Below are 12386 nucleotides of genomic sequence, written 5' to 3'. Positions count from 1 at the left end.
GACCCTCCCAAAGACTCATGGTGGCTTTGGACTCCCCGACTTCAGGATATATTACAAAGCAGCGCAGCTCAGGGTGATGTTGAAGCATATGCGGGACGACATGCGAACGTATTGGACATATGTCGAAGACATTCACGCTCACCCGAGAAAGGTTAGGGATTTTTTTTGGACCGCTCCTAGGGCTATCCCCTTACAGCTCAGAAGGCATCCTACCCTATCAGCCCTGTGGGCGCTATGGAAACCCAGTAAAGCTAATAAACTACTGACTACTTGGCCTTCGCCGCTTTCTTCGCTCTGGGGGCCTCCCATTGACCTTGGCACAAAAGGGTTTCCACGACACTCAAGCCTGGTCTAATATGGGGTTGGAAAGAGTCTCCCAACTCACACGTGAAGAGGGCTTCATAGAGTATGACAACCTGGCCGAGGCTCTGGTGGATAGGCCCCCCACGGTCTTCGAATACCTGCGGTTGAAAGGGATTTTGTCCCAACCCCGGTGGACCGAACAACTTAGTCGCCCCCTCACCCCATTTGAACTCATATTGGCTAAAAGTACATCTCGAAAGGGCTCGCTATCCAAGCTTTATAGTGTACTGATAACATCAGATCTAGAGGGTAGACAACCCTTCAAACGCATATGGGAGGAGAGATTGGGGATGACACTGGATGATCACACTTGGAGGGCGGTTTTTAAATGCATCTTTACGGGATCCCTGTAAACGGCTGCCATGGAACACAGTTTTAAAATCCTCCATTCTTGGCATCGCCCCCCGGCCCTGTTGTCCAGGATGTTTCGGGAAGTGTCCCCCTTCTGCCCTAGGGGATGTCACCAAAGGGGAACCTGGTTTCATATGTGGTGGAGCTGCCCAGTTATACAGGTTTACTGGACGGAATTACTTAGCTGGATCAAAGATATTGAGGGGTATGGTCTGTCCCTGCACCCACTGGAAAGCCTATTGGGCATCCCCATGCCGGAGTCGGAAGTAAATGTTTACCCCAAGGTCATCGGTGCCATGCTGCGAGCAGGGAGGTTGGCGCTAGCCCAAAAATGGAAGAGTGTCTCGGCCCCCTCCAAAGAGGAATGGCTCTGCAAACTCAGGGTGATTTTTACATATGAAAAACTCACAGCAATAGCAAATGATACCTTGTCTGATTTTGCACAAGAATGGACAGCAGTTCTACTGCATGATGATTGTATTTCCATGCGCCTGTAAATGAGAGATTGAACGAGAGAGAGCATGGCACATTCCCTCATAGCCCTCAAAGTCCCGGTCTGGCCCCTACCTAATGGTTTCCCGGTTATACCCCACTGTTTCAAGGAATGCTCTTAGCAACCATGTGGTACGCAAGCGTCCCCCCCTATGTTATAACTACTAGCAACACTTCTAAACTTGGCATGTTGATCGTTTGGGGGGGAGGGACGGGAGGGGGGAAATGGGGAGGGGAGTTAAGGTAATGAAAAAGAAAATGTTACTCACAATGTGGTTCATTTTTGCCGGTTCGGTCGACCGTTAGGCCCAACCTAAATTGTAAATTGTCAATAAAGATAAATTTAAAAAAAAATATATATATATTTATATCATTGATAACTCTGAGCCAAAAAATAAATAAAGACATATGGGGCCACTCTGAGTAACACAATGGACAGAGATGTGCAGTTGCCAACCAGGAGAGACAAAACAACAATAAACATTCGGTAAAAGCACTCAGATGGGGTTTCATGCTATTGCTAATGTACAGGATGATTGAGTGAGGTTTGGTAGATGGATATTAAACACTGTCATGTCTTCTCATTTTAAAACAATACCCCATCCCTAATTCTAGTGATGACTCATTGGTGCAAGGCCAAGATTCCGTTGGAAGGAAACTTCGGGAATACCTTCGACAATGTCAACTCAATTGTGACCAACTTGTCAAACTCTTTTGAAGCTGAGATGACTATGAAGGTAAGTTTCATGGTTGGGGATGACCCGCCAGTTTGTTGGTAGTCCCAATGCTTCATTAACATTCTGCTGTCCCTTTTTCCCATTTCCTGCCATCTCTCAAAACTGTTAACCTATCGTGCCCCGCTGGGGGGTTCATGTTCTCTTCCTTCGTTGACTGACTCTCTCTCCCTTGCCTCGTTACTTTCTTACTTCCCACATTCTCGTCTATCCTGGCACCCCACACCTCCTGCCAACCCAGGCAACCACTTCCCTCTGTGATTATCCTCAAGTTCTGCCTTTCCCTTAACCTCTGTCCACCCCTATGCCTGTATCTCACTTCTTGTCTACTAATTGGATATCTCACGCCAAGTTACCTAGTGATAATTTCTAGGCCTGACATCCTCCGTAACCAAATAGTGAATCTCTGAACCAATCACATCATCTCCCTGTGCCACGTTTGCCCTTCCTGAAAAGATTTATAGAGACCAACAAACAGAAATAAGCATTATAATCAAACTGGACTTGGAAGATATTCAATGGCACATGGAGCTCTGATTAATGTTCTATAATGTCATTTGTGAATGAACAGAGCAGAAAATAGATCATAAATTTACTTTTTGTCCAATTAGGAACAGTATTCGTAAGTCTGGGTACAGTCAATTCTACCTGTTCAAGCTCCACGCACCTTTATTTCCTGTTTCATTTCCAGGCTCCTTCTGTTTGTTGTCCATTGACAACGCTCTTGCTTGGTGGTTAAACAGCCAGATCATCCAAAACCTGTACCTCAAATTACCCAATCCAGAAAATTAAATCTGAACTCATCAGACATTGTTTTTGTCTTTTGGAGGGGAGGGATGGTGGAGGCAAGGATTTATGCTGCCCAAGGCAAAATACAATTGCTGTGCGCCATCACTGACATGGTACTGGATGTGATGTTTTCCAGGACCCAATGACACCCTCTGATGCTCCTCTGCTGGTGGCACCAAGGAAGCAACATAGAATTACCTTCGTTAGCATTAGATTAGAGAGTGCATAAAAGTTTAATGGGTAGAGAGGGCCATCCGCAAAATGCCCAGCATTCAACCGGTCCAATCATGCATAGTGGCTGTGGCATTGTATAATGATGGGCTACCTGTAGCCTCTAACTTAACACTGCATAATGAAGGTTTATGAATAGCAATGGGGCACCACTCTTACAGGCAGAGTCAACCAGTATTGTGCCACTATGGAGTAGAGGCCACAGACTAGGGCACTGGTTTGATCCTCCTTAGTATGGATCGGCTTCAAATAATAAACGATGCCACAATACCATAACTTATCAACATTCTTTCTCTTTGTTTGAGGGTTCCCTCGCGCAGCACACGCATTGGGGAGACGCTTTACTTTGGTATGTCTAGATCAAACCTGGCAATGAAAAAATTATATTACAACTTTCTTTAAAGAGACAGGCCTAACAAGGGCATCGTACCGGCAGCATTCTACAACCATAGCCCCACCTTATTCAGTAGCCCAGACATTTACAAAATGGCTGTTACTATTCGGACCAATGCCATTTTGCTCAGTTTTCAGGGATTTACGAGCTTCATCTATGAGCTGCATATGTGTATATATATCTATACACAGGGCATGCTAGACTACAAATTGATCTTACAGACAGCATTCTAAAACCATAGATCTAGCTTGAACAGTGGCCCAGGCATTTACAAAGTGTATGGTTCTATCCTGACAGATGCCCCTTTACAACTTGTGTTGTACATCCCCTCTTTGAATTTCTCAGCTGGCTTAGCATGAACCATTGCTTTTGTTGTCACAGAGGGTACACACAGCAAATGCACAGTTTAGGAGCGCGTGTGGGGTATTTCTGCTGCCTTGCTTGATATTTGTCTTCAGACATCTTACTAATTTGTGTAAAATGTCTAAATGCAAAAGTGCAGAATTCAGTCTACACCCCATGTACTTCATAGAGACAGTCCAGCTGCCTCTCTCCTCCTTCTACTCTTTCCTCTCTTCTGTAGTATAAATAGCTGTCAATGGGTGAGACAATACCTTCCCTGGCTCCAGAAGAACCCCTGTGGAGAAAGCTCTCACCTTGTACATACGCTAATCCCTGACTGCCCCTCACTACCCTTGGAAGTGCAGCTCTTAAAATCTGGAGGAATATAGTATGGCTGGTTTTGTCCTGGTTTAATAATTTAACTGTGGCAAAAGTAAGGAAACCCCCCTTGAGAATCTTAATTGGCAAGAGGCTAGTGAGACTGAAAACTCGAGATTGCAGTCTTATTGAAAGGTCTATCATATCCCCTTGCCCCCTCAAAAATCCCTTCCTGTCACTGCCAACACAGTCTCTTCACAATCATGCAGCCTTTGCACCTCCGTCCCCTTTTTTAGGCCAAGGTGCTGCATATTGGTTTGAGGAATCTTTTCTGCTCCTCGTTTCATTGTGAAGAACCCCCGGCAGAATTGCAGCATAGCTCTGATACCGAAGGCATGGTACTGTGTCAAAAGTTGTGGGTGGCTATTGGTGGTAATGAAGGGGGTTTCATTTTGGACTGTGTGAAAAGAGTTTGGGGCATAGGGGAGACTGCAGGATAGACCTCTGTGCGGAACAAGGAGGAATTCTAGCCCCTGTCCTCACCAATGCCTGATAAAAGTCTGACAAACACTGTGCCTGCCCCTATGGGCCCTGCCCTCGAAGGGCAAAAGTCCCATCAAGCCAGTGAGCACAGCACCTAGGCATGTTAGAGTGAGGGTTATGGCGTTTCTCAGCTTGCCAACCAACATACTAAGGAAGTTGAAATGGGTGACTGAGGTTCTCAAATTTCAAGCAGCCCTTCGTCTGAAATTAAAGTCCTTTCCTCCCATAATGTAGGTAGCTAACACAGAGAGAGAGAGAGAGAGAGAGAGAGAGAGAGAAAGAGCGAGAGAGCACGAGAGAGCGATACAGAGAGAGAGAGAGAGGGAGATTGAGGGAGAGAGAGAGAGAGAGAGTGAGAGAATGATGCAGGAGCTTGAAGCAGAAATACATCTCAGGTAAGGTGTGCTGCAACACGCTGAGTCAAAATAAGAGATCTACTCGATATCCATTGAGTGTGATTGCAAATAATTCACTAACTGGGTGCACTTTAAAATGCCATGAAAAGAGGGTCCTCCCCCTTCTGAAACAGGTGCAGAAAAGGCACAAATCACAACAGGGTTATTTCTGGCCCTTTCGTGATTTGTTTTTGACAGTTTAAACCATGGCTGTCACGCTTGCATTTCCATCCCCCAAACATGGAAGGAAATACTTTTTTTTGTGTATGTCACCAAGATGCGCCATTAACGCCGATTTTGGTGAAATGCGCTTTTGGAAGCATGTCATACATTAGTGTCTTGGGGGTTGGACAGTGCATCTTTGCGCTATTGGCCTTCCTTTCCTGGTATTCTCAGGCCACCTTTGAGTTGCCCTGATAATGTCTGCTTTTTGTGAATCTGGCCCATAGTCAACAGTATGCATGTGCATTGCAAAAAAAAGAATAGCAGAGCCCTCAACTGTAAACAGTTTCCCCAGGGGTTCATACGCTTGTTATTCCCTCTACTTTCCTCTCCATGCGCTACACCCCATAGCTATGCCCATGAAAACCAATCTGTCCAGCTGTCACATAGTCTGTATCATTTTCAATACAGTCTTTGCCTCTTCCCTATTCACTCTTCAGGCTTCCAATGTGTTGACACAAGACATTTCTTCTTCAAATGTCTCGACACGAGACATTTCTGCTTTCGGCAAGGTCCCTAAACTACAATTTCTGTTGCATTCATTGCGTTACTCCTCTCGCCCGATTTTTCAGATCACTGTCGCCTGAAAGGCCATGCTTCCCACAGTAATTCAACACCATAACATATGGCAGGAGGTGCTATACAAATATAAAATAACATAACATGCTTCAAACAACAACCTTGTGATATAGAGCTGGGGTATAATGGGGATCCATTGTGTATCGCCTCTGGATCCAGCATCACACCATCGGTAGCGACCAATATGAATAAACCACCAACATCTGCAGTGAAACCCAGGGGAACTTATCACAACGCACAATCCATTATTTTAATTTCATGTATTTACAGCTGTGCTAACCACCCTAGGGGTAGTTAAACTCTAGAAGATCTTAGCTTGCAACTAAACCAAGATGGCCAATGAAAGAAGAAAGAGAGACTAAAAGAGCAATGTGTTTAGTTTTTTTCTATAAGACAATAATGGACTCAAACCGCAAAGTTCAAGCAGCAGAGAATTCCAAAGTGTACTTGAAAGGAATGCCCCAAAGCTCTTAAGCGCTTAACAAATGGGACAGAAATTAAGACTTTGACAATAGACCTTAAGGATCTCCTTGGGGTATACCACTGGATAAGGTCTGCCATGTAAGCAGAAGGTTTACCAATAGGGTTTTATGTACCAGAATCAAAGCTTTAAATGTCACCCTGGCCTAAACTGGTAGCCAGTTCAGTTTCCTAAGCACTGGGGTGATGTGCACCCTATGAGGAGAACTGATCACAACACGAGCTGCACTAGTAAGGAGGATTTGCAGACGTTGAAGAACTATCTTGTTTGCCCCCAAAAAGAGGGCATTACAGTAGTGGTAGCGTTTTTATAATAATCAAAAAGGAGCTTATCTGCCTCAAAATCATCAGATAATACGAAGATGTACTAAATGCCTCATTGCTTGTGGTATCAGATATCCTGTCCTCAAGCAGCATGCCCAAAGATTTAACTTTTTCAGCAATTTTAAAAGAATGTTGAGCTAGACAGATTTGGGCATAATCTAATTGCATTTTGGCTCTAAGCAGGTAGGAGCAAGCAGGCAAAAATTCAGCCATTTTCTAGCATCTATGATTCAAAGTTAAAAACGGATCGGATGCAGGCTTGTCTGTTTCTAGGCGTTTTTGATATTTTGAACATCTTTGTGTCGTCCACGTAAAATTATGAAATATTACACTGGGCTTGACCAACATCTCGTGCAGTGGATTAAACTAAAGATGTAACCGCAAAGGAGACAGTCAGGAGCCCTGAGAAGCTCTGCAAGTCTGGTCAGGGGCAAAGGATTCCAAAATCTTTTATCTGCACGGTTGTGGAACAATTTGATATAAAAGACAAGAGCCAGTTTCTTTTCTGATCGGGTTCCAATTCTGTCAAAAGTCTCAAAAATACTATGATTTATAGTATCGAAAGCGGAAGATAAATCAAGTGACATCAGAAAACCAGCGCCATCCATTTCCATTTGTTTATGCAAATTGTCCCTTACATAAATCAGTGCTGTTGCGGAGCTATGTCCGGTACGGAAGCCGGACTGGTTTTTACCCCTATTCTGTTTTCCGCAAAATCTCTAAGTTGGAGATACGCAGCTTTGTACAAAATCTTTAACAAAAAGGGGAAATTTGAAATTGCGTGATCATTGGAGCAGTCAAATGGGTGCACCAATGTTTTTTTCACAAAAGGTGTAATTCAGCTTTTCTTTAAAATGTTAGAAATAACGCGCTCATTAAATGAGGTATTTACAAAACCAGCTAGATAAGGAGCTAAAAGCTCCAGGTGGTGAATGATCACATCAACTGGACATGGGTCCTCAGGAGCAAATGTAGGCACAATAGATTTTACAATATATTACGAAGCTCTTCAATGCTAATGGGCTGGAGCGTAAAATTGAGTGTGTGGCGTGCCTGCTCTAACAGAGGGTGAGTTCTTCAACATAGATGCTAATGCCGGACGCTCCTCATTCTCGGACGCGATTTTATTGCGTCCATTTGATCATTTCAATATAATTTAGGTCTGAAGGTTGCCACACCAGTTATTCAAGGGACTAGGCCCGATCTGTTCCTGTCTATTAGAATTCCATTGCGCGAAGATCTTAAACAGCATCTTCAATTAATTTGATGCTGATGCCATTTGAGACTTTACATTTGACTTCTTTGCTTCAATAATAGCAGTCTTGTAAATCTTGTGACAGATTTTTAATTTGTGAGTATGCTCTGATTTTGCCCATGAGTCCAGTGGTCTAAGTGGGTGGGAGCGGTGCTCTTCTACTTTCTTTTTATGTTTTACTGTTCCTATACTTTTATTTAAAAAAGAAACCATTCCGGAATGGTTTCGTTTTTAAAATAAAAGTGTTGGAAGAAGTTGAACCTTGCACTTGCACTTCAGTGCACTGCACTGAACATTCTCTTAAACGGCAGATGTGTTTGTTTGGGTGTTTGGATTGCGCATGGGAGGGGGCCTGCCAATGGGGTTTTTGGGGAGCGGGGGCAGGTCAGCAGGGAACATAGTTCCACTACTTCTTTTCGTACACTTCAACCACTGCTTAAGTCCCATTGCTCTTTCTGTGTGACAAACGTCTGGCCGGCCTCACAGGTGCCACTGATTGCCTTATCTCTAGATCGAACACTGTTTTTATCAACATCGTTTTAGTAAGTATACTTTTTTCAAAGCAATTGCATTATGATCGGAACTGGGGATGTTTAGTTAAGTGGCTTCCTGGGGTTTGTGGATTTTGTCGGAGAAAGGATGAGCTCATCTCTGGATTGATGGATCTGTTTCCTAAGAGAGCTATGCACTCCTTCATTGCCAGACGACTATATTGGTTTGCTCCTTACTGTAAAATCAGGAACATCCTGCAGTTTAAAAAGTGCCTCATTCTCCTAGTCCCAACAACCTGCTGTGCTACAACAGGGGAGTCAGTTGTCTTAGTCCCGAAACAAGATAGAATTGCTCTGCTAGCTGGAAGGAGTTGCTGGACTGATGCTGTACTCCAGACCCCATGTATCGCTCCTCCTGCTTAAAGAACATCACACAATAAGAGTCTCTACTAATTTAGCCTAATTTAGCAATGTCGTTCATACCACCCAAACGTAGACATATATTCATTTTATTTAATTGTTTATTTTATAACACACTTAATACCTGAGTTCGGTTTCTAAGCGCGGATCAGAAATATTTGTGTATAATTTGTCTTTATGAATGTACTGTATTGATCTATATTATGCACATAGGTTTAGCATGTGATTGAATCTGCATAAGCAGACTGTATTGTATGCATATATCTATTACCAGTGCACAGCAGTTGAAGCGGAAGAAGTTACTTTGCGCCATTGGGTGTTTTCAAACGAACTCCTCGAGAACGCGGTGAATACTCAAACAGGGGACTGCTTGCGTGAGATTGAAAGAAATAATATAACGATCCGCGCAGGCACTTAAGCTGTGAGAGACTGCTGAGTTAATCGGGACACCGAGTGCCCCTTGCTTGAATAACTATTAGTATTTCCTGAATTGTACTTTTGTTAGGAATTATTTCTATGTACTTGTCACTGCACATAGTCACCTATCTTGGCATGGGAGCTATGAGGATTTCCCTCACCTATGAGCCGTGGTGGTACTCTTCATGATGTCTCCACTCATTGATGGGTATACATACTACACAGGGAATATCTCCTTTGTTAATTTCCACCTAGATTCTGTGTTATGGCAGACAGGTGGATGGTGCATGGGCAGATGGGATTTGTCCATCAATTGGCTCGTTTGCCTATTGGAATCCCTGATGGTGTGATCATTGCCCATCATGCCCCGGGACTACACGTGTGAGGGGGATATTGGCTTTGGTGGTGGCCAATGGAGAGCGGACTTTACAGACACTACTGAATACATGATGCTACGTATCCATGACAGACTTGCTACTTTGATACCATGCAACGTCTGACAGCACATCTCTTCTAAGGGTATCAGTTGACAAGGACCCTCATTACTTGCTCCACTGTATTGGGTGTATTCATTATGCATGTGCATTTCCACCCCCAGCGTCTGCAGGAGGCCATCCAGATTGTGGCTTGGCATGATTCGATACTAGACAATGGCAGGGTAACAATCAGCACTGGGCTTTTCCTACACACTCCATGGCTGCCATGTGAATCATGCTTTTGTCCATCTTCTCCCATGGTGCCTCTTTATGGGGCTCCACAGCCACCCTCCCCCCTCTAGTGTCAGCGAGCTCCTTTCAGTGGTTAGCTATGATGAGCTTTGAGGTTATTCCACCTCTTCCTCAGATCATCAGAATCCCGGGGCATTGTCCCGAGGGCACAACCTTGTAACGTACCCCACCCCCCCACCCTAAGATGGCAGCCTTCCTCTGCTGAGTGGTCTTTTTATGAATTGGCAGCAAAACCCCATTGTCTCTTATTTTGAGCATGGATTTCACCACACTTTTCGCAGCGAGAAGTTCTCTTAGGCTGCTGCCTGACCAATGCTCTCTGGACTCTCTCAGCAATAAAGCCAAACACCTTCTCAGGTCCTACCAGATTCTGCAATTATTGCATAATAAATTCCTCCATGCTGTGAATCTCGGCTTCCTCTGGTAAACTAACCAGCAATAGGTTGTTTGATTTAGGACAGCACTGAACATCTGTTGTCCTTGCCCTAAGGGCCACTGCCTACTGCATGGTTGAAATCACCTAATTCTGTAGAGCATGTATTGTATCCTCCACCCCACATAGCTTCCCATCTGCGTAGCTGATTCCAGTACACACCTTCTGCATGCCATAACAGATTCCCATGACATTCAATGTGACTGACCAAATGTTTTCCTCCAATGAATGTCTGGCTTCCTTTATTGCCTGGAGCATTTGTGCCAAGGAAACTTCACCTTCCATACTTTACATCTTTACCCTGTATGTGTAGGTAACCCACGTTCTGCATCTAATCTTATAGTACAGCTAGGCCTCATGCTTCTTGCTGTGCCCTAAAAAAGGCACTCTGTAAGACCTGTATCGTGCTAGGTTCTGCTCACTAAGGCGGCTTGTTGGGGTGGAAAACACTGCACTTCGGTTGACTGTTAGGACAGGAAATGTGGAAATGTATCACTCCTGGATGGATTGTCCGGGTAGGAGATGTGTTGCACTTGGATGGGCTGTTGGGGATGGGAAATGTGTCACACTTGGAGGAAGTGTTGGGGGGTGGGAAGTGTGTCACACTTGGATGGACCGTTGGGGGCAGAGGATGTGTCACACTTCGATGGATTGCCGGGTTGAAAAATGAATTGTACTTGGACAGATTGTTTGGTGGCAAAAATTGTGCGAGACTTGAATGTTGGGTATGAGGAATGTATCACACTTGGATGGATTTATGGGGGTAGGAAATGTGCTGCCACTAAATAACCATACTAAAAACTCACCACTCTGCATACATAACCTCACACTCTGAACTAAACACAACCATACCTCCACCCAACCACAAACTGCACACACCTCACAACACCCAACATCAAAACAAAACAGACACAATCATACCTCAACACCACATGATGGCCACCAACCGCAAACGCACCAATGCTCAGTGACCGGTTTCTCCTAACTGAAGCTGCACACAGCACATCAAAGCTCCCTTGCTCTTCTCTCTCTCAATCCTACTAACAAACCACCACCCATCAAACCTCCCTTTCATTGCAGACCCACCAGGGTGCCAAGAGACCATGCAAGTGGCAACAGTGCACGGTACACGCCACATTAACATTAACATTCCGCGTTGGTGTCTGAAGTGGAACGCGCAGTGGTGGTGCAGTCCTCCTGTCTTATTGGTGATTGGTGTGTTTATACATTTTGTATTTCTTTTTGTCTCTGTCCATCCCACTGAGTGTTTGCTCCAGGCACAGAGCTCATCCACAGTACCCATTTCAGTGGCAATGCACCTTGGTGGGTGTCAGAAAGCTGTTCCACAGTTATTGCTGTAGTTCCCTTTTAACTGAACCAGCTCTGGATTGCCCAGTATGTCCTTTCTGGAGCATTGTCCTCTTCAGCCATTTCTTTTAGAAAAATGCTGAGGTGACTAGGACTGTTCCCTACCCCCACAGTCTTTTCATTCCCTGCAGAAAACGAGACCTTGCTCACGCATTCAGGCTCCAGTGTAATCGTGGGTGCAATCACTAGTACAGGCCTTACAGGGGCACCATTGCCTTTCAGACAACCACTGCATTGTGACCCCCATGTGCAGAGTCCCAGCTCACATCAGCTCAGATGCGATTTCAGAGAACACTTTCAAGTCACACCCATTCACTTTACTGCTTTTTCTTGAGGATCAGCCACTGTCCACTTCAAATAGATTGTGTCCTCCCACATATTCCTCATCTTATATTCCTAAATCCAGCTTCAGCTGCTGCAGAAATTATTTCCAGCGAGGGCACTGCACGCCGATGCCTGTCAACTCGATATCCCTCAAAGGACTCTGTCTCGATGTCAATGTAATCGATGGTAAAAAGCTTATGCAGCGACCCTTGGCTTCAGTTGTGTTTTTCCACGAAAGCTATTGCTTCGAAAATGATGCGCTTCGGTTCCCTAACGAGAATCTTCGAGTTAAAAGCATAAAATGTCATCGGCGTCTTCGACTTCGAGATCGGGGTTTAAGAAGTTCCAGGACTGTGGGACGAAGATGTCCCTTACGGACCCCCATCGGGTATG

At 44.6% G+C, this 12386-nt stretch overlaps 1 protein-coding gene across 1 annotated transcript in view; it reads left to right on the top strand.

The window, feature by feature from the left end:
* Nucleotides 1-12386, top strand: part of LOC138507837 (E3 ubiquitin-protein ligase DCST1-like) — a 484214-nt gene that overhangs the window by 312274 nt on the left and 159554 nt on the right. The window contains exon 7 of the mRNA XM_069625446.1: nucleotides 1822-1943. Coding sequence (XP_069481547.1) covers nucleotides 1822-1943 — 122 coding nt within the window. The remainder of the gene's footprint in view (nucleotides 1-1821; nucleotides 1944-12386) is intronic.

Source organism: Ambystoma mexicanum, chromosome 1p (assembly GCF_040938575.1).
Source record: "Ambystoma mexicanum isolate Mex_15411 chromosome 1p, UKY_AmexF1_1, whole genome shotgun sequence".
NCBI lineage: Eukaryota > Metazoa > Chordata > Amphibia > Caudata > Ambystomatidae > Ambystoma > Ambystoma mexicanum.
Note: the sequence above shows the minus strand (reverse complement) of the source record. Positions and strands in the feature narration are given on the sequence as shown.